The sequence below is a fragment of the Nesoenas mayeri genome (assembly GCF_963082525.1).
Source record: "Nesoenas mayeri genome assembly, chromosome: Z".
NCBI classification, from domain to species: domain Eukaryota; kingdom Metazoa; phylum Chordata; class Aves; order Columbiformes; family Columbidae; genus Nesoenas; species Nesoenas mayeri.
Window position 1 is genome coordinate 69,055,315 of NC_137542.1, and position 22,934 is coordinate 69,078,248.

Sequence of the window (22,934 nt, forward strand, 5' to 3'; positions counted from 1 at the left end):
GACTAACTCTTCCTAAAGGTGAGCCAGTAATATTTAAATCCTTGTCTGCCCTGTTTACATTAGACAGGAAATGGTTTAGACAGCTGATGAATGTCAAAGTGTTCAAAGATCCCAATGTCTTCCAGTCAGTTTGGGCTTCCTCCATCTCTCTTACATGTTTAATGAGAAAGCCTGACCTAAGGTACACCCTGCCATCCTACCTGAAGCAGAAATAGGGATTTACTCAGATATCTCCCAACGTTACCTACTGCCTTTTTGTGTAACATAGCTTTCCCAATAATAAACATGCCAGTTAGGAGCATCAGGGTGGCTGATCGGCTTGGTAACAGTAAATAGGTACTGAAACAAAGGCAGCCACTTCATCTACAAAGAAGTTAGGCAGCATCCAAGGCAGCCAGCTTGGCAGGACCATGTTGGGCCAAGCAAGGATCCAGGAGGAAGACCTCTTCAGTCTGCTGCTATGATAAGCAAAAGCATCTCAAAACACCCTGGAACAGAAGACACGGCACAGCAATGCCTGGGTGCTCCTGGAGCAGCCCCCGACTGTCAGTCACCTGCCTCATGAACTGATGGCTTTGTTCATAGGTACCAGCAATGACTTATCAGGTGGAAGATGGTTGCTCCTGCCACAGGCAACAGGAGGAACTTCCCATCTGAAAATTTTACAAATACCTTCTCTCATTCTAGTGGCATATGGCTATTTGCAAGCTTTACAACAAGCCTTCTCAGGGTTTTCTCCTCCAAAGCCTTTAAAAACTTTCTGATAGTCAAGGGCAAAGAGTTATTAACAGATTGCACATCAGTAACAAGGACACACTGTAAAATAAACTACCATGTCGTATTTGGTCCCATAAACACTCCTCTTCTGAAAATCACTTCTACAGTTAGATCAAGTGCTCTCCACCTTGATGGCATCTTCATGGGACTCACAGCCCAAGGTATCAACTCTTGAACACCAATGAACTCAAGGGGTCAAAATCAAGAGACAGAAGCAAAGATGCCCACATTAGTGCATTCACTCCTCACCCGTGAATTTGGGGTGCAGAAAAAGAGCAGCAAAATCTCTCCTACCACAGAGCACATTTGGTGATACTGGGAGGAACTCAGAACCAAGCTGAGCAGAGAGCACAGCTATGTGACTGCCACTGATGCAGGGCAAAAGCCCAGCCTGGGGCCTGAGCATCACTCATGCTTCAGAGACTCAGATTTATCTAGAGCTCAGTTAAAAATAGCACTGGATAAGGCTGGCCTTACTTTCAGTTTGTTTTCTTCCTGCTAGGATTCGGATGCTCTGCTTTGTGCAGCACTTCACCAGGAATCTACTTGCCTATTTCCCTCACAGCACTTCCCACTGAACTTATTAGGTTGGCATGTTAACTGCAGAGGAGTGAGGAGCCAGATATTAGACTCTCACCTGTTTGTCCCATCAGTGGCACTGTTCCCATGTCAGACACAGCATGAAGCTGAGCGATAGGTGCCCGAGGCCAGCTAAGCTTAGGTGTATTTAACCAACTGCAATTCACAGCTCTTGGTTTCAATTCTGACCGCTCATCGAGCAAGATTTCCAATTTACAGACAAAATACGAAGTTCCCGCCTTCATGCACAGGGAAAGCAGATACACATGGCAAGCAGGCTTGCATCCAAATCCCCATGCTGCCTGATGCTGCTAAATCAGAAACAGCATCTGTAATGTGCCTGGGTGAAGGTTCCCATCATCACAGGACCCAGTGGGCTTGCAGCAGGGACTGGGAGAGCCCGCCTGTTGGTGCTGGGGGTCCTGGATACGCACTGAGCTGTGGCAGCTCACTGCGGCACCAGGGTCATAGAAGGGTGGGCACTGTGGCCAGCCCTGTCCCCACGTCCCCTGTATATCTGACAGACCTTGCTTGTGTCTTCCCTGCCCAGCTTGCCTCTATCTCTGCTCTTATCACTCTTATCTCTACTTCATCCTCTCCAGAGAGGCACTCTGTTGTTTCACAGGCTATGTCAGTGCCAATAAGATCCATCCAGTCCATACTTTCTACACCTATTTTGAAGATCCAGCAATCAGCAGTCACATTTCACACGTCTGCAAAGAAATACATTTTTTCCCACTAAGATCCAACATAGTTTCCTGATTCCCGTTAAACATTTAGTTAACTTTTTTGACTGTTATATGGCAATAGAACAGGATGCAAAGATCCAAGAAATGAAACAATAGCATTACAACTTCTCTGCCCTTTTAAAACTCAGGCTAACTTTTTCCAACATCTCAAGGCCTTCAGGGACTCTTACATTTTATAAGTGAAGTTTTCTCCACAAAGTAGCACCAGTACAACTAATGGACAAATCAAATTGCTTATACTTTGCTTGCAGACACCAGAAAAGAAATAAACAACCTGAAAATGCACAATAAGATGGTTTGGATCTTAAGTAAGCGGAAGAGGAGGGAGAATAACAATACAGCACTACAGGAGAATCTATTTAGCAAGCAGCAATGAGAGCAGGAGACTCAGTGAGAGCAGTAAGCTCAGCATCTGTATGAAGTACAGAGGGAAAAGCAGCATCAAAGCAGAAGAAGCTCCTTTTCAGACAAAACTTACAAGGTCTGCAAGGGATGCTTTGCAAGAGAATTTCTAACCCACAAAAATCCATACCCAAGGCACAATTTAAAAATAACCAGCTACAGAAACTGAACCTCCAGAAGGTACAGTCCAATACCATCTGAAAACATTGAAGTAAAAAGATCAGGGATTTTGTTCATTATTGTCAAAGATACTTAGGAAGAAGCATTTGGACACTTACCTTGCCTAACCTTGAAGTCGCTCAAAAGTGTCCAAAAGGTTTTGAAAAAGGTACAAACATGCTGTGTAAGATTTTATCCAGCATTTCTGCCACAGCAGTGTCTCTCACTTTCCACCACCTCCACCGTGCCTAAATGAGCCCACAGTACCCGGATGGACTTTGACGGCTCGGGAGAGCCTTTCCAAAAAACAGCAGAACCTCACTGTATGAGAGACAAGATTTCCTCCAGCAGGGCTGTGGCTCTGCAGTGATCTCTCCCAGTGACTAAGAACAACCAGAAAGCTGCTGATCTTGACCCCGGTTTCTAGAGCAAGCACATGCTAAACCTTCCCAAGCGCAGCCCTTCCTGCCCACCCTTCCCTCCAGGAGAGGACAAGGAAGCAAACACATGACAGATGTTTGTTGGTCACTAAATGCCTCACGGTGCTGCAGCGTGGAGTGTTGTGTCTGGTCCTGAGCACAGCTGCTGCTGCAACAGCCTGTTAGTGGACACAGAGCTCGGTGCAGGGAGCAGGACTGCAGCTAAGGACTGCTCCAACAAGGAAGTGTTTGACAGATTGAGGTATCTGGACCCCAAAGGCACCCCGGCTGGCCCATGGATGCTCTTCCCACTCTTCTGTGTTTCTATGCGTGCACTGAGTGACTGAAGCGACCTCTCTGGTGAGGACACAGTGGCCTTCTTTATTCTTGGGACATCAGAGGTTAATTGCCCTACTTGCACTGGGTCAGGGAGGCAAGGCAGGGCTGGTAGCAAGAGGAAAGTAGGAGAAATCTGGGGATGGAGAAGAAGGTCCTTGGTAGACATCGCACTGACCCAGTATGAGAGATGCAGATGGTTTGTGTTATCATAGAGATTTTGTGCTAAATGACCTTTACCATCAGGTTTCTGGTCTATTATCCCTTCAGGTTACATTCTCCCACTTGCCAGCTGATGGTCCTCATCCCCATCTTGGGTTCAGCTTCCTCGGTTTCAGGCCTCTGTTGCTCTCCTTTCTTCTCCAAATTTCTGTTTTCTCAGGAATTATTCCCTAACAATATCCTTGCAGAGTCGAATGAGCTTTTTCCGCTGAACTACCCCTAGCAAACACCTATTTTGTGACCCTTAGCAGTGAAGGCAACAGGAAGGGTCTTGAGCCTGTTCTGAGACAGCTGATATTTATTCTGACCTTGATAGCAACCTTCTGTCTTTTCTTTTTCTTTATTTCCTTTGCATCAAACCCTTTGTTTGCCTGAAGCCAAAGGAATAAAATATTATGCGAAGCAGTAACATCTCAGAGGCAATGCAAGCTGCAAAATCTGTTTGTCTGACTGCAGATGACAGATTTAGGAGACTGGCCGTCATCAGAAACAAAACAATGTGCTGGTGTGACAGTGGATGATGAACAAAATGCTTTTCTTCTCCTAAGTGCAGTGAATACAATCGGCTTCCTGGAAAGGCCATTTTTTGTGGAGCTGTGCCCAGCAGAGTGAGGTGGAAAAGACCAGGTCGTGCTGACCTTAAAGTGATTCCATAACTGAACTCATTTACTCCCATCAGCAAAACAAGACCACAATGTAGACTTATTGAAGGACTTAGATTTGAACATAGAAAGAAGAGATGGAGAAGGGATCACACAATTACGGGAGAGACTCCAGCAAGCAAGTCTCAGGCGCATTTTATCTGGTTTACATTTGAGATGAGACTTCCACAAGCCCTACTGAGAAACTATTTGGCAAGCTGAGACTCCTTCTAGTTTCCTTTGCCAGTTTGCAGACTATTACTGTCCCACCTTGTCCTTTTTGTCCTAACCCTGAGCATTACATTTAACCTGAATGGCATTTAGTGAAGAATTAGCTAGCAGTGGCCAGCCCTTTTTCCTCCCATGCATTAATATAAGGCAGAAAATAATTATTTGAGGATGCCATCTGAAGCTCCATGGTATCAGCTCCTCGGAGAGGCCAGATCAGCTTCAGTAAACTAACAATGAACCAAGTTGCTTTTCAAACCAGTGATCTCTCCATAGCAATTCCAAACCATGCTGTGCACAGGGGCAAGCCTGCCACAGCTGAGGTTTGCTATAGGCACAGCCAAACGAAATGTTCCTTTTGCAGATCCTAGGGTCAAAACTCTGCAGTGGGAATTTAGTCAGTAAATCTGATGGTAAGTAACTACAAAAATATATATTTCCAACCTTTGGCTGCAGTATTGGCTCTGTACTAGTCCCAGCAACAAGCAGAAATAAAGTTCTTTTGGTTTGATGTGAAAGTGAGCTAGAAGCAGAGAGTGGAAACAAATCTGTTGAATAAGATGTGTTTTAGGAGGGAGATTGAACAGCAGAAACAAACACTGACACAGCAGAGAGGTTCAGTTATTGATCCCTGTCTCTGAACTGCCCCAGCTTCCAAATACTTCAGATCCAAAATATTTACTATATCCCAGTGGTGAAAGGTAATAAATAAATTAAAAAAGCACTCTTCCCTGCTGTAAATAAACTCTAATCATCATATTTTTAAAAAATAAGAGAGAAAGTAAGAAAAAAGCTGAAAGGCTGGCAAAGGGAGGAGCTCTATGCTGAGAGACCCTTTCCAACAGCACTTCCCTTCTCCACAGAGCAGACTGGTCTTGTGGGCGCTGGGTACCAAAGTCTAGTCAACTTTTCCCACTTTGGCCACCCTCATTAACACCCAGAGCCAAGCCCTGGGACTGAGCCACTGGCTCAAACATTCACCATGCCCAGGAACTTGCTTTCTAGCAGTGCTTGCTGCTGGAGATGATGGGAGTGTGAGGATTTTGCTGATTATCAGCAGCATTATTTTGATTACAGTGGGGTTTAGCTTAACGCCATGTAGGCTTTCCCCTAGCAGAATATGACAGGTTTGACACAGTTTCCCAGGAGCTGACTCCTTTTAAGCTGGTATTTGCAGCCAAAGGCTGAATTCACTGACCTGGCAGACCATTTCTAGTCCTGCGTTCCTGTAGGACTTGGGGTTTTGGTGATTGTATTAGCCACATCACACTGTACGCGTGTACATTCACATGTCCGTGTAGGTGTTTATTCATTTCTGGCTTTGGCTCTCAACCAATTGATAGAAAATAATTAAAAATGCATAATTTAAAACAAGCCAGAATTTTCCACCATTTATAATGCAGTAGGACTCAAAATACAGAACATAATTGCCAAATCTATAAGAAGCCATTGCTATGCTCTTTAAAAATATGAGGAGCAGTATCAGGCAGACAACCTCATTCTTAGGTAACAGAATTATAAAAACTTTACACAAACTTTCTGAGATATTACTAAGTCACTGAAGATGAAATGGCACAATGAAAGAGCTGTCAGCCTGCTTTACTCACTTCTCATTTTGCTTCCATTGTGAAAGGGCTGTATTGTTTCAAAAGGAAGGAGCCAGGCAGTCCAGAGAACAAAGGCTCCTAATTGTTCAGAAGAACTTTGCTACTTTTCTAATTGGTCTTCAAAGTCACGGGCTAGCAGACTCTATAGCAGTGAGGGCTGCACAGGACAGTCTGACAAAGACCAGGCTTCAGACTGGTTGAGGTGCTGCTGGGGGAGAATAGAGCATCTTTGAACTAAATATGAGAAAGAAGGGATAACTTACTAGAACTATTTAATGCCGAATGAGGAATAAGAATTCAGTGTCTCAACCTAACAGTCCTCCACGTCCCTTTTCCTCCCACCCAACGGAGAGAAATAGTTTTCTAAGCCTTTTGGCTGATACAGACAAATGCCTACAGTAAAGATATTTCCAGCAATTCCCAATTGCTTACTACTTTTGCAGCAAATCAAAAACTGTAAAGTTTACTAAAAATATTGGTACTTCATTGCAGAAGAAAACTAAGAATAATGATTTTCAGCAGTCAACCTTTGGAAATCAAACTAGCAGGAACTAGAGGCTACTCATACCTACATCTATCCATATTTATGAGGTAGTTTCTTTCATTTTCAGAGCTACCTCCTTAGAGTTTGTGATGATTTTTTTCACCTCTGAGCCACGCTGCTGCCAAGTGGTACACGTAAATCTACCTCTGAAAACACCGTACAGATGGCTTCTACTGCTGAATGTACCTGCTTCTGGTCTGTAGCGATGAGGCCACTAAAACCAGCCCTTAAGCGCACTCTGTCCTTCTCAGTATCATCGGGGATTCTGGCATCTGCAGCATGCAGTAACAACTGCTGACCTCCCATAGCATGCCACAGCAAGGCTACGAACATCTGCACACAGAAGTTACTATTTTGTCAGGCTATTTCACTAGAAGTTTAAACAACAGTGGGAGAAGCTGCCTCTGTGTGTGTGTGTGTGCCTGGCACACCGTATTATGATAACAACCCATGGCTGGGTAACATGTTAACTTGTAAAAAGAGCTAAAGATGTTTGCTAGAGGAAAAGCTTTGGACAGACAAGCAAATACAAAATTCAGGTCTTCTCTGAAATGTTACATTTGCATAACCTCTCTGTTTATAGCAAGCACCAGTCTTGCTCTTGGCATATTCCACATTTATCTGCAGTCCCATCAGGATCCCTTGATTTCTTGGACTTTTATTAGAAGATGCAACAAGAAGGAGCCATGGCTGGGGGACAATCCATGCATGGCTTGTGCCAAAGTACAAGGAACACTGGCAGTGTGCCTAGAGGTATGAATGCATTAGGCAGCCTACATCAGGTGACAGCAACAGTTAATGGCTGCAATACCTGTAGCCCTGGATAGCAAAAAATACTCACCTCTGCACCTCTATAGGCTCATACAGACCATGTTGAAATACGTTCCATCACACTTTCACTGCTATAAATGAGATAAGAAGTGCATGTACCTTCCAGCGCACCAATCTTAACTCAGATCACACATACACATAACTATAAAGTTAGCTGGATGTAGCAACATATTCACCCCAGTCCTTCACAATATCATCCATCCAGTGATTCTTTGTCACAGATACCAGAGTGATATTACTTTAAGAACATTGTTTGCACATCACAGTTCCTAACTCACCAGAATACTTCAAGGTCAAACACAAGGTAGTGTGTCTTGAATCCCAGTGGCAGACATCCCACAGGCAGCTGCCCCTGGGCTTATTGTGCCCAACAAAGCTCTCTTTTAGGGCTGATATATGTGTTTTACACACTGATCATCACTTATTGTCCTGTGATTTTGTATTCGGAACATAAATAGCATTGCAGGCTGATGTATACAGAGCAGATCAGTTCCTCCCCAAACAGAAGCAATTTATAATAATGAAAACTAAGGAGAAATAATTGTTTATAGCGAACTTCTGCTGACATGTTTAGTTTCTGTTGAGGACCAAGGATTCATGTAATTGCTTCACCTTTCTGCATATTTCAAAATTAGCTTGAAATACAACTTAACAATCAATCGCTAACACATGTATTAAACCAGCACCTTTCCCCATACAGCACTTTTCCTGCTTTTCCCAAACTCAGCCTGATTAAAAGTGCAGTTAGAGGAGAGGAAAAGCACCCTTACCTGCCACACTGGCTCCGTGTGCTTTCCTGACTTGGCATTACTCTTGTAGCTGGGCTGGGAGGTTGCCTTCTTCAGGTTGTAGATGGCCACATTGCCGTCATAGAAGCCCACTGCCACGAGGTAGGGGTAGTCATTGTGGAAGTCCAGGCACATGATGCCACTCTCAGTCCTGAAGATATACTCTGGGAAGGAGGGGTTCTTCATGGTGTAGAGCAGGAGCATGCCTTTGCCTTGCTTCATGAAGTTATCTAAATAAGGAGATTATTTGCTGTTAAATTAGTTTTCAAGATCCTCTTCTATTGAGACATACAATCTGGCAGCACTCACCTATGTCTAAAAACAACCGCAATGCAAAGTCTTGTGGGAAGGACATCAGTCATGGGACCAAATGGTTATGTTGATGTGACTACATCTGTACATCCTCCGTTGATACATCATCCCCAGGATACAGGGACAATGTGCTTATGCAGATAAACTACTGTTTTTCAGTGTTTTTCTAGGAGATACACGATGAGCCTTGGAGGAAAGAAGAATCTTGTGGACACTTCTTTCTCTGGGCTCAGGTGTCACTAACATTGCAGACATGCAGGCAGACAACCAAGAATAGAGGCATTTCAGTTTCTGTATTGGCAACATTTGATATTACAGCCTCCATTGTTTCTTCAAAGAAAAGCTTTTCATTGAAATATCTGTAAATCATCATATCCACTGCTATTATACATAACTGTACAATGCAAAAGTCACTACAGCTTTATTTTCTGCTTATGTCCAACACATCTACTTATTTGGCACAGAGGCTATTTTTTTGCCATGGTTTTCCTCTTTTTTTTTCTATTTACTTTCACCTTTTCTTTGTGCTGCCTGAAATTAGCTCTCCCTATTCTCAATAGGACTTTTTTTTAAATGTCCTGACTGTCTTTGCAATTCTCAGGTTTCTGCTCATCTAAAAAACCATTTCCAAATTCTTTTAAAGAATAAGAAAATCTGTTGATGCAGATAAGCTCTCCAGAAGCAAAGAAGGAGCTTTCCTAATCTATGAAAACAATGTTCTGAGACTATCCTAACCATCTCTCCCAGTGCTTTTTCTGACTGTCAAATGCCGTTGGGCACACAGTATATAGGAAACAAATTTACTCTTTTATCCACTATATGTCCTGTTTCCAGAATCGTCACCTCCTTTTAAAAATGCTTCCTACCCTTCCTAACATTTTGAACAGCCTGTAGGATAAGGACTTGGTAAATGTGTACCCCAGTGATAACACTAACTTCACAGAACTCTCCTGGGCAGCAAGCTGATCCCAAATCATTATGCAGGTACAGACATTGCTTACCTCAAATTTATCAGGGCCACATAGAGAACATTCAAATAACCGGTAAAGAAACTCTCAACAAAACTATTACTGCTAATTTCTATTTGGATTGTGGAAATATTCTATTTTCACAGGTCTCTCTCTACACTGGGGCCAGGCAGGGAAAATGGCTTCTTTATTTTACAGAAAGGTGAGATTCCAATACTGGCATTACTTTAAACAATTAATATTTTCACCATATGTTTTTTTGGAAGACAGGGAAGCTTATTCCTAGAATTCTGGCTGAAAATGAAGTGAACTAGCTTTCTCCATCAGAGATTTGCCCGGTCCTTTGAATTCACAGAATTGTCTTTGTTCTTAGCCAAGTAATGTAATTGAACTGGTATTAAATTGAGGTCCAGCCATGACAAGAATGAATCTCTCCTCAGCAGCAGAAACAGTTGGGGAAGCTGCAGAGATGACCTACCAGGAATGACTCACAGCAGAATGGACTGTGAAGTCAAATCTGTTAGATAGCCTTTGAACTCAACCGGTTGCGTGCTCTTATTACTCCTGGAGTGTGCTGACCAGCCAGTATTTCCAAAAAGTCTGCAGTGCACATTCATTTTCTATCTGTCAGAAAGCTGTTCCCCACACCTCTTGCAGAAGGGAGACACCTGTTCAGAGGGTGATTCAGCTATTGAAGATTTGAACAGGGTTTTCGAGGTGCTTCTCTCTTCACTGGTTTGGCCATATTACAGCCACATTCCTCAATCAGGGATGATGGAGAAGGCCTTTATTGGATAAAATAACTGAGCAGCTTCAGCAAGTCCACCTGGAGGTCAGTCTGGCAGGGGTAAAGCAAGGTCTTGGGAAGAAGCTCTGGCAGGGCAAAACACGGGATTCAGTTTGCATATTAACACATCCAAACACAGGTCTACGTGTGGCTGTCTGTCTGTGCACTCAGAGTTTAATCAGCAGAGATCAGTAGAGATCAATCAATCCACTTCACTGAGTGTAGAAAACTCACCTTAAAGAATATCCTTATATTAGGTCTGCTGATTTTCTTTTGCTCCACTGACTGTAATGGCCAGCCCTCCACTGACTGTTAAACCCATTTTAATCTGAGAGCTGAATCCTACTCATTGCCTCCTTTATGTTATGAAATATCACAGACATAGGTTAAATCACAGATGAGTGAATAGTGCATGTAAGACTGGATAATACGATTGCTAGAGTACAGCCTATTTCTGATGAAAGGCAAAGTGATGAGAATAATCCACAATTAACACTGAAGCATGGCACATAAATCCCAGTAAAACAATAGCCTTCTGAGAGCAGGCACATAAATTAATTGCAACGAAAGATGAATTCTCACCCAGACTACTAAACCGTAACATACCAAGATGTTTTTTAATAAATGAAAAAAAGGGCATATTTCATTAGTGATATTCAATGTTCCAGAATGACAGGGATAGAACAGACCCACAGCAGCATATCTATCTGTGTTAAGCTTTGAAGCATGGCCTTTTCAAGAGAAAGAATTGTGGTTTTCAGTAAAAATTAGCAGAGCACTGCAGTGTGCCCCAAATCCTGTGCAGTCTGTCCCTCAGGATGCAGGGAGCTTACTGGAACAAGGTCAGAAGACCACAGAGCACATAGCAAAGCAGAGGGTGCAGACCCGAGAGCTGAGAACTAGAGATGAAAGCAGCAGCTTCAGACCCGAGACAGCTGCTCTGCACCCAGTGGGTGCACCAGTGTGCACTGAAGAGCAGAGAGTATCTGCCCCACACAGACCCACAGAAGTGCAAACTGGCTCTTCTTCTCAGATACAAGGGCTGGAGATACTAGAGACATCAGACTGTTATTCTGACAATCAGTGCCATCAGGAGTTATTCTTCTACTTTACAGGAGGACACAGAGCAGCACAGCAAGAAGAGGAGAGTGAACTTGCTGTAATGAGAAAGAGTATCCTCGGTGTTTCACAGGGTGGAGGTTAAATTTCAGACCCTAACATGTAATAAGTGTATGTGGGAAAAGAAGTTTTGCTAATGAAAGATGCAAATAGCATGATTACTGGTCTTCACCTGGAGAACTGAACCTGTAAGCATCACATGCAACCAGAAATAGCTTTCAAACCAACTATTATCGCAGTCTAAAATATTCACCTGCATCTGTGTTTAAAGCTGAACAGATTAAACCCAAACCCTTTTCAGAAAAATACCAATTTAGTGACCGCAAAGTACCTCAGAATGTCATTTTGGTATCACCAAATAGTTCATGCAAAACAAAATCTGAAAAGCATCTAAATCTTTGTTTTGATGCTTTACTAAGTGTCTGTTTTACCAGATTTTTCATTTATAATTTTCCCTAGCTGAATTTAAAAGAATCAGCAAATGTTCAATATCAGATCAAAATATTTTTTTTCCTGAACAGATATTTTTTATTTGCATCCTTCTCTTTTGGTTCACTAAAAACCCCATGAGACATGCATGGTTTTCTTTCATTTCCTCCAAAATGCTTAGTGGCTGAACCAGAAAGCTTAACACAACAGTATCTTCAAGTTAAAAACTACCATGCTTGGGTTAAATCCTGCATTCACATAGTAAATCTCAGTGTGGGGACTCTCCACAGTCACGAGTCAAACTAGATGTTTTTACTACACCAGAAGCCAGTGCTTTCTTATGTGATAAACTGACAAATTACCTTCTCTTAGGAGGATTTAAAACCCAAAACACTGCAGCCTTATATCTTAGATCCTGTGATACATGGCTTTCTATAAATCAAGTCTGCCAGCTGTCTCACTGATACGGTTTGAACCAAGAAATTGCTATGCTAAAAGAAACCACGGCTGCTTAAAATTGGTCCTTTCTCCTCCGAGAGCCCATCTAAAAAAAGAGGCAAGATGGAGAAGCACAATTGTGAGCAGCTGCTTGTTTCTGAGCATCACAGCTGCACAAGCACATCTACTCTTCTTTCCTAGATATGCCCATGATTTGACAAGCTTACTGGCTGGGACTCTGTCCTTTAGGCTTGAAATTCTGAGAAGCCAAGGGAAGGGGATGGCTGTACTTTACACTCAGGCGATCTCCTCTGGGGAGAAGAGATCAGTTTCAAAGACAAAAGTTTTGGTAACCAAAGAAATGGCTCAGCTGCTCACTTGCCTTTCAGATATTTAAAGTGTAGAGTACAAAAAAGGTTATCTGCAGGCCAGCAAATTTATCCAAGCAAATTATTATCATTACACAGGTCTACAAAACCTCAAGCACAGCCTAGAATTTGCCTGTGCTACAGCCTGCATGGCATAGACAGATCACAGAATCATAGAATCAAATTATAGAATGGTTTGGGTTTGAAGGGACCTTAAAGATCATCTAGTTCCAACCCCTCTGCTATGGGCAGGGACACCTTTCACTAGACCAGGTTGCTCAGAGCCCCATCCAACCTGGCCTTGGATGTCTTCAGGGATGGGGCATCAATCACCTCTCTGGGCAGCTGTGCCAAGGCTTCCCCAACCTCATCTGGAAAAATTTCTTCCTTATATCTAATCTAAATCTACGCTCTTTAGTTTAAAGCCATTACTCTTTTTCCTGTCACTACAAGCATTCGTAAAAAGTCCCTCTCTAGCTTTCTTGTAGGTTCTCTGTAGGTATTTCAAGGTGTCCTCCAAGGCTTCTCTTCTCCAGTCTGAACACCCCAACTCTCTCAGCCTGTCCTCACAGCAGAGCTGTTCCAGCCCTCGGATCATTTCTGTGGCTCCTCTGGCCCCTCTCCAACAGGTCCATGTCTGTCCTGTGCTGAGGGCTCCAGAGCTGGACACAGGACTCCAGGTGGGGTCTCACCAAAGTGGAGCAGAGAGGCACAGTTGCCTCTCTCCACTTGCTGGACATACTGCTTTTGATGCAGCCCAAGATACAACTGGCTTCTGGGCTGCAAGTGCACATTGCTGGCTCATGTTGAGTTTCTTGTCAATGAACACCCCCACATCTCCTGAGGGGTGCTCTCAGCAGATGACTGAGCCAGTCACAAATTAATGAATTCACAACATTTTTTTTCCCTATCAGTGAGCAAAACCTGTGCAGCATGGCACTGAGCACAGGCTCATCTAACCCACCGAGAAACATGCCGGCTGAGCTTGTGCTGCTTCAGCAAGACTCTCTCCTGGCTTATTTAAATAGCTCTGCCAACTCCACACTTTGCTGCTGTGGCAGAATGGATGTGCCGTAGGAGAGGAAATGGCTGGCACTTTGAGATTCACTGTACGCCAATGGCCCAGAAAAAATCAGGAAAGAATACCTCTTTCCAAGGAGCTCAGGGTTTGGGCAATGTGCTGAATGTGTTTGCAAAGGCTCTGGAGGAGTACAAATAACAACTGGAAGTTTTAAAGCACTTCAGGGTGCTTTAAGCCTGTATCTGCAGCACTCCTTCTTACAGCCAAGGGAATGAGAAAGGGCAGTGGAGGGGACTGCCAAAGACACTACAGCTATCTGAAAGAACAGGGAGCAGACCTGGGACTTCACAGGGCTCTCCTGAAGGCAGCCCCACCCCAGGATCCCTGCAACACTTAAACTGAGATCACTGATGCCCATTCTGTTCCTACTCCTTAAAATGCCCAGAAGTACTTGAGTATATATTGATACACGCCCTGATCACTTACGGATCTGGCTGTGAAACACACTGTGGGCAGGGAAAAAACTAACCCTGCACTTTCAAAACAGTCCCTTCCCAGAAAAGAAAGTGTTTTGAGAATTTATTGCCTTGTAGCTCAAGGCCAGAAAGCCTGGCCTCTTCTGTTTCACAGCTCACAAATGTTACTGGTATACCCTGGTTTGAGCCTGATAACTTGTTTTTGGCTAGTACACGCATACTTCATCTGAAGATCTGAAGAGACAGAGAAGCCACTGTTTCATTTTGCAGTTTGTTTCAAGGTATAATTGCTTTGAGTGATAGAAAAGCTGCACATAATTCCTTATTTGACTTCCCACTGATAATTCTTACTACGCTATCTTGAACGGATTAAGGACTTCTTTCATATCTGCTGCTTTCTCTTCATTAAGGTACTTTAGAAGTGACCACTAGTCACATTTCAGCATATTTTTTATAAAGTTCACAGCCTGAAGTAGAAAATCCTGTTTATTTTCACCAGCCCTGCTCAGCTAAAAGCCGTGAGACAACAAGAGCTTTGCCACACCAGTCAAAGGTGCTGCCTTCACAGCTGCAAACAGCCCCTTCTCGGCAGACACGGGGAAGAGCAGAATATTAAGAAATTTTCCACAGATATGTGGACAACATCACATGGGCTTGTAATAGGGCCAAAAAAACACCCCTTGCAGTCCAAATTTCAACTGGATATTGTCCTCTCTCCACCTTTAGGGCACCTTCTCCAACTCTCAGATCAATGTGTTGCTCTTTACTGAACTACCTACTGTTTTTCTGCATGCCTTGAAAAACGCTGGCTCCAGAAACAAATATAATATTCCAGTATCAGTCTCACTAATGCTTAAATCATATCTGTGCTTCCACTCAGGACTCCCTGTTTGCAAGCCAGGATCTTGTTCACCCTCCTTGCCAAGATATCACACTGCGAACTCAAATCTATTGCTTGTCCATAAAAGCTTTTTTTTCCCCCCTTTTTTATAGAGTTGCTGCCTTCCAAAACATAGCACTCCTCCTTGTTTAGAGAGGTATAATGTTATATTTGGCTGCATTAAAATGCATTTGGTTTGAATAATTCCAGCTCACTACAAGATTAATCGCTCTGTATGACAGCCCTGTTCTCAGCATGATTTACAACTCCACCTGCCTTTTCATCAGTCACACATTTCATCTGCTGTGAGTTTATATTTCCATCCAGAGGACCAATGAAAACAATGCCTTGCTCCAGGGCCACTGCAGATCCCAAAGCACCCTCTCCAAGATACTGTTCCAGATGATAACTCTGCTGGCATTTATTTTCTGACATTTGTCAGTGGAAGCTGAACCCCCTCATTGAGACCACCTGCGCTGGGCTGAAATCAGCGAGCCCAGGGAAATACATGCTCTCTGGTTAGCACCATTAACATGGCAAGATCTGCAGGGTTGGGGTTAAGGTTAGGGTTAGGGCTTAGGGTTAGGGTTAGGGTTACTAGGGTTAGGGTTAGGGTTTTAGGGTTAGGGTTAGGGTTATTAGGGTTAGGGTTAGGGTTGTTAGGGTTAGGGTTAGGGTTAGCAGGGTTAGCACCATTAACATGGTTAGCACCATTAACATGGCAAGATCTGCAGGGTTGGGGTTAAGGTTAGGGTTAGGGTTAGGGTTTAGGGTTAGGTTTAGGATTATTAGGGTTAGGGTTTAGGGTTAGAGTTAGGGTTAGGGTTAGGGTTGTCAGGGTTAGGGTTATTAGGGTTAGGGTTAGCAGGGTTAGCACCATTAACACAGCACCATTAACATTGCAAGATCTGCAGGCTCCGAGCAAGCCTGTCAGTGCAGTAGGGGGAAATCGTAGATCATTTTGGTTTACGCTGATTCAGATGTTTGAATGTCACATTTAACATCCTGCTTGACACCTTTCACCAGCTGCTGGACTTATGCCTGGTATTCCTGATGCAGTTAATGTTATTAGCTGGGGCTCTGTTTAGGAAGCACAGAACTTGCAGTTTGATAGGAGATAGAAGAGAGAAAGGAAAAAAAAAAAAAAAAAAAAAGGACAAAAAACCCACCAGAATTTCTAAGTCTTTTGGATGTTTTAGAAAAGACAAAATTGACAGATGACGAGGCTCGCTATAATTTATGAATGTCCGGAGGCTGTGTCACAGTCCTAGTAACTGCTGTGAGTTCTGCATATGTCAGAGGCAAGACACACACCTCAGAAACATGGATAGATACAAACAGCCGTTAAGAAAACGAGCTGTCAGGTATGTTCGCATCTCACTGTAAAATTCAGTCTGGCAAAGTAATACAAGAGAGACCACAGTCAACTGGGCCAACAAAAACAAGAGATTTAGGAAACGCCTGGAACAATGAACTGTTTATCATTGCATGTGAGAGCAAAGGCTCAGAAGCAGATAAAAATAGGGGAGAACAGGATGAGAAGATGTAGCTCCTTCCTGAAAACAGCAGGAAGATCTGGCTTGCAGCTCAGCTCTCCCCTGGTTCACATAAGGTGAGCACTGAAAAAAGAGAAGGAATATGTGCCTGGGCTGAGATTGCAACACTGTAGGTAAAAACAGAGTTTCCTCATTCCGATCAGACAAGGTTTTGCATTATAGGTCTAGCAGGCACTACAATTAATTTTTTAAATTTTCTTCTTTAAATAAGATAATCACAAGGGCTTAGTTTTACAGTGTAAATAGTAATTGTGCAATGGCCCATATGTTATGAACACTAACTTACACTCTGAAGATAATCAAGGAAATGAGAAAAAAGTCTGTATCTTTCCCTTGTACTATAAAGGTACAAGACTAGCAACAGGGAGATTTGTAATCCAGACCCTGCTGTGCCAAGACCAGCTAATGTGGTCTTAGTTGATACTTCTCACAAGACTTCTGAGGATATACATCACAAATGAAGTAGGAAAGGAGTGACTAATAGGGGCTATAAAAGTTCCATATATCAATAATATCAAAAGCAGCACTCCTATTGTTTTCAGGAATGCATTTATGGTTGACCTGCAGCTAGACAGACCAACAATTTCACATAGCTCACTCCTATAGCACCTCAGAAACCAGGGAACGGAGGGCACTTCCCAGCTCCAAAACCTCTTATCTCCACAGAGAACTCGAGCTGGGAAGCTGTACAAGTGCTAATCCTACCATTACACATTGGCAGTTGGCACAAGGAGCTGAACTCTTGCTTCTGCCTCCCTTGTTTTGGTCAGCTTAACCTGCAATCTTGATAGCGTTTCACTATTTAGTACCCAAGGCTCTATTTCCTCTCTCCCTGTTCTAAAAAACTGGCATGCCTGTTAACATTTGCAACCAACTAAATATTTAAGAGTGCCATCATGTGGCCAAGTGGGGGGCTTCCAGGAGGCACACATTCAGAAATCCCCAGCATCATGCAACAAATGGATATCTATAAATGTGCTGCCTTTGGATAATCACACCAGCCTGCTGTTACTGCAAACAAGCCAGGCTTCCAGCATCTCAGTATTCCTGACCTGAAGAGCTCTGAAGGGGAGGCACACACTCCAGGAGACACTTATGTATTCCATAATTAAACAACAGAAATGTTAGAGCTTTATGATGGTGTTGTGGCCTCTTCAAAGCTGACAGCTCCCTGACGAGAGATGGACATGTACAGCCCAGACCATGGAGGAGGCAATTAGAAATGATACTGCAGCTCAGACAACTTTTCTGAAGGCATTTGGCAGAAGATGCAGATTTGATTGAGGAGCGAAGATGAAGCAGAGTTATACACACAGGCCAACCTGCAGTCAATTTTGTACAGGAATGTACTTCAAGAAACAATGAATATTAAGAGGAGCCATTATAATTCAGACACCTGCATCTACCCCTTTTTCAGCAGTGGTTAACATCAAACACTAGGGAAGTGTCTAAAAACAGGGCATAAAAACAGGGATTTTTTTTCTATAATACTGTCTAGGCCCCTGCTAATATGTGGTTAAGCATCTCCCAGGTCCCTATCAGTCCTCTTCCCATTCCCCTGTGCAGCCAGCTACCGACCATTAAATCTGGACAGTATCTTTCAGCATTCCTCTTTGTACAAGGCTGGAATACACACCAGATATTCAGTTCTTCCAACAGTAATATTGTTTGGTTGGTTTTGTTTGGGTTAGTTTGTTGTTTTCTGTTTTGTTTTGTTTTTAGTACATGAAATACTGCGCATCTCAAGCAGATATGTGAAACACATGACTGGTGGTTTGTATACGTGGGTTTTAAGAGTTACTAAAAGTAGATTTCAGAGAAAAACTGTATAGCTTTCTAAAAAAAACTGAATGAAAACAAAAGTAACTTTTAAATTTATTAGTCTCAAATAAAGATAGTTTGCAGTATTTATGGTAATAAAGCAATAGCTTTCAATCCTTTTATCGGATAACAAAGGCAGGAGAAAAAAAAAGGCAGTTATTGCAAAAGGAGAGAGGATCCTTCAGACTGAGATTTCGAAAGAGTGACTGGCTGTTACAAGGGAATGGAACTGGTCCAAAAGGCTCACATAAAGCACCAAGTATCTATGCAAATCACGGAGCAATTTGGCTCACGCTTAGGTATGATGGATAAAGGATGAAAAGGAAAGAAAAGAATCACAGAATAGCTGTAGTTGGAAGGCACTTCTGGAGACCATCTAATCCAATTCCCCCTGCTTAAAGTGGTGTCAGCTAGAGCACGGTGCCCAGGACTGTGTTGAGTGAGGTTTTTAATATCTCCAAGGAGATATCTCCAGAGCCTCTCTAGCCTGTGGAGACACTGTTCCATTGCTCAACCATCCTCACAGTAAAGAAGTTCTATCTTATGTTTAAAGGGACTTTATCTCAGTTCATGTTCATTGTCTTTCTCCTTTGATTTGATACCACTGAGAAGAGTCAGTCTCTGTTTTTGTTATGCCCTCTCACCAGGTATTTAGAAACACATGAAAAAACTTCCATCTTTCTCTAGTGACATCCACCTTCATAGACTCCCATCTCTGGGAAGCCTACCACTACGTAAACCAAACCAAACTACAAGTCTGGCCAACACCATGGATTCACTGTGGGAATTAGAGGGGAGTTTAGCCCCCTATTATCTCCTGTTCCTACCGGCCAGGCTGCTGCTGGTCAGTCTAGTTTCCCTCCAGCATCTCTGCAGTAGAAGAAGCAGCCTGGGACTGCACAGCTTTGTGCTGTATGAGCATCACTCTCCTGCCCTTCGTGAACCAAGGTGGGGAATACTGCACATGGGCACCTCCTCTGTACATAAAGGGGCTGCATCTGGCCCTGGGCAAGATAAAGTTGAACTGCCTGGAGAACCGGTCACAGAAAAACACTCAGAGACTTCAGAGAGAAAATACCATGTTACAATGTGAAAAACAGTGTTTTGCCTGGGTGATCCTGTTCTTCTGAGCACAGCCTTACAGCTTGGACACACACAGAGCACCAAGGGTGCCCAGGAAGCCTGAGCTGAACATCTCCAACCTTCAAAATCCTTGCCACAGTCTGGCATCCACAGTATCAGCATCTTGAGAACATACTGTGTTGGATTCTCTTTTAAGAACTCACCAAATAATAAAAAAGCTGATACAACCGTCCCTCTGTGGAGGTCTCCTGTGCACTGCTGGAAACCACTTCATCAGGCACCCTTTGATGGGAGGAGGTGGAGAATGCCAGTGAATCCCAGTCAGCTCTCTTATATCTGGAGGAATCTGATCAGAATAACTCAGGGTTGAAGGAGCAGGCAATTGCTCTTGGAACAACAACTGCTGCCTTTCTTTTAGTCTTTTATAGGTGAGACACTTCCCAACAGCAGTCACTTGCTAAGATTTAGTAATGATGTAAATCCAGTGTGATAACGTTGAAAAATTAAGCATGCCTAGATCACCCAGTCCTACACACAGAGTAAACCTCAAGTTCGCATTCTCCTTATCTTACAGCCAGGAAAACTGAAGTGTAGAGGAGTTGCTGAAGACACAACTCAAAGCTAGTTACATGATTCACCATTTAGATTCCACGCTGATTCAAAGATTTAAGCATCCCTGGATAATTTTTTCCTGCCTTCTCTAGTTCAGTTCATCCCTCATACCCTAAAACTCACTTTTATCCTCTTTTATATATATTACAGAAAAGTTATACCCTTGACAACAAAATGTGCAGCACTCAGAATAATTTTTAAAAAACCCAAACCAAACTACACAAAAATCCCCCCAAACAACAAACGAACAAAAAACCCACCACGGAACATGCAGATTTTTTTAACTATTCTGGTGTTAGAAGTTTCTAAAAACTGAAAACTTGGTCTGCATTTATGCTTCAATGGCCAGAAATTTTAATGTATTCCTGATGGAATCTTAACTTGAAGTGTCCTATAATACAAGTCAGTGGAGGTTAACATCCAGATATCCCTGGGTATATCTGGACAGTTTGGCAGCACAGCAAATATTACCAAGCATGAAGTGGAGAATTGAAAACTATAATTGAGTTCCCTACATAGGGATCAGCAGAGAAAAATGTTATACTGAAGAATCTGTGGTTTTGTTTTGCAGCAGCAAAGACCCAGAGGTAAGCTAAGAAGAGTTTTTACTTCAAGTTTCAACTCTAATGAAAACGGTAAATTAGATAGATTTCCTTCAGGTTTTTACCGATCCACTCTTTTGAAAAATGATGCTCACTCATCTCCAGAACAAAAGACAGAAAAGTATTTGAAGCAAAAGTCTTTAATGGGGCCTTATACAATTTCTTTGTACCATTCTGCCCCAGGAATACTGATGAGCTATCTAACTTTAGGAGCTTACAAAGTAACATACCTATTGCTAGAACTAATGATGGAATGAGCCCAATGCAGATTTACAAATTCTAAAGCCAAAGGAGATCGTTGTGATGAATAAATCCTGTATTTGTTCCTGTGCTTAATTATTTCTACCATTAAAAATTCAATTTATTTCCAGCTTTCGAAGATCCCCGAATTCTACTTCCAGTTACTAGATTGTCCTAGATGAAAAGTAAGATGAAAGAGTTCTGTTCTGTAAGATATCTACTTCCTTTCCCTTCAAGTAACTGACAGGCAGTAATCAAATCACTGCTTAAACTTCTCCTTAATAAGCTAAGTTGAGCTGTTTAAGTATTTCACTGTAAGGCAGAGTTTCCCAACATAAGTCATACTGTGGCTCGTCTCTGAACCTTTTCCAATTTTAATATCCATTTTGAAGACTGAACTGTTAATAGCCAGGTACAACATTGCAGTAAAGGTCTCACCAGCATCATACATAGAAGTAGCACTTCCAACATCCTACATTTCTCTAGTATACAGCATCCCATCTCAGACCCCCTAAGATATATGTCTGCAACTGCTCTTCCCAATTTAGCTAGAAGTCTTCTTTCTCAGAGTATACATCAAGATAGCAGAATATTTTCAAGTCCAGTTTCATGACTGACACAAAACAATCTGATTATGACTGCGGCTAAAAATGCTGATCCCTCTTTCCCTCTGCTGTTCTTCCTTCCCTCCTTTGTGTTCTAGCTGCAGTGACCCTGTGCTTGCTGATATGGCTAAAAAAACCCAATCATTTAAAATGGTATGGTCAACTTATGGTAGTGATTGTGATATTGCATGCATATAACTCTCAATCTATGTAACTAGCCATTCTTAAATTAAATCTAAGGAGGACTAGGTCTCAAAGCTGCCCAGTGACCCAGCTCTCTGACTGGATACTACCCAGCAAAGACAGACAGCTGACTTAGCAACCTATGTGCTCTTTGCAGGAGCAAGGGTTGGTTGGGACAAGTTAGGGGCTCTCCAAAACAGAATGATAGTGTGATAGCACTAATTGGGAGAAGCAGCACTCTGGGTTTAATAACCACTATGTAAAAAATGCCTCTAGAGTCACTGCTTATCTACAGGAATTGCTGGAATAGACCTTTACATTTCCGGGACTGCCCCATAGGATCTGAGATGAATGCAGCTCTGGGTACATGTTGCTTTCTGTGAGTCCCTTGGTTTGACTTTTTCATCAATAACAATGGAAGCAGCATTGCCTGATCTCATTTGGTAGGACATGGACAATCAAGGCAGAAAGGACCTCAGACACCACAGCAATGGATACCTTTTAAGTAACTAAAACAGGCAGCCAGGTCACTGTGGAAGAGCCCCACATCACATCCACCGGCTTTGCAGTCAGTCTAAAGAACAAATGGATAAATGCAGCGCTGGGCTGGAGGGCAAGGGCAGCTAGAAACTAGTTCTGCTGGGAGAACTGCAATACAGGTTATCCAACCCATAAGTATTTCTACTTTAACCCTTCCTGCAAGCCATGCTTGGCCTGGAGGAGTGTCACATCTTCTCAATAGTTTGTTAGTTTCTTTATGTTCTGTAACAGTTTGATGTCACAGGTGGAGTAGAAAGGGCTTCAGACAAATAGTAGAAAGCTGACCTCTGGTATTTGGAGCAGGGGTATAGAGAGAAGACAGCAAGGAAGGTGAGCCCCTGTGCTCCTGAGCACTGCTTCACAGTCTGTAGTTACCTGGTAGATTCACCCACTAGCGTTGCTTCAGACAAATGAATAAAACCAGCTGATGAATGAAAGCAACATGTAGCAACAGGCTACAGTGCTTGGCAGGAGTATTGCTGTTTTCATTTCTATGCTTTCATATCAGTTCTTCCTCCACAAAGCATCTAATCAGCAGATGCTGTACAGCAGAAAATTAATGGTTTCCTTCAGAGAGCTGCCTCACGATGCCAGAGACCACAGCGAGATTGT

At 42.8% G+C, this 22,934-nt stretch overlaps 1 protein-coding gene across 1 annotated transcript in view; it reads right to left on the minus strand.

The window, feature by feature from the left end:
- Nucleotides 1-22,934, minus strand: part of DNAI1 (dynein axonemal intermediate chain 1) — a gene marked incomplete at both ends in the record, with an annotated part of 150,890 nt that overhangs the window by 73,116 nt on the left and 54,840 nt on the right. The window contains 1 exon segment of the mRNA XM_080362555.1: nucleotides 8,265-8,512. Coding sequence (XP_080218681.1) covers nucleotides 8,265-8,512 — 248 coding nt within the window.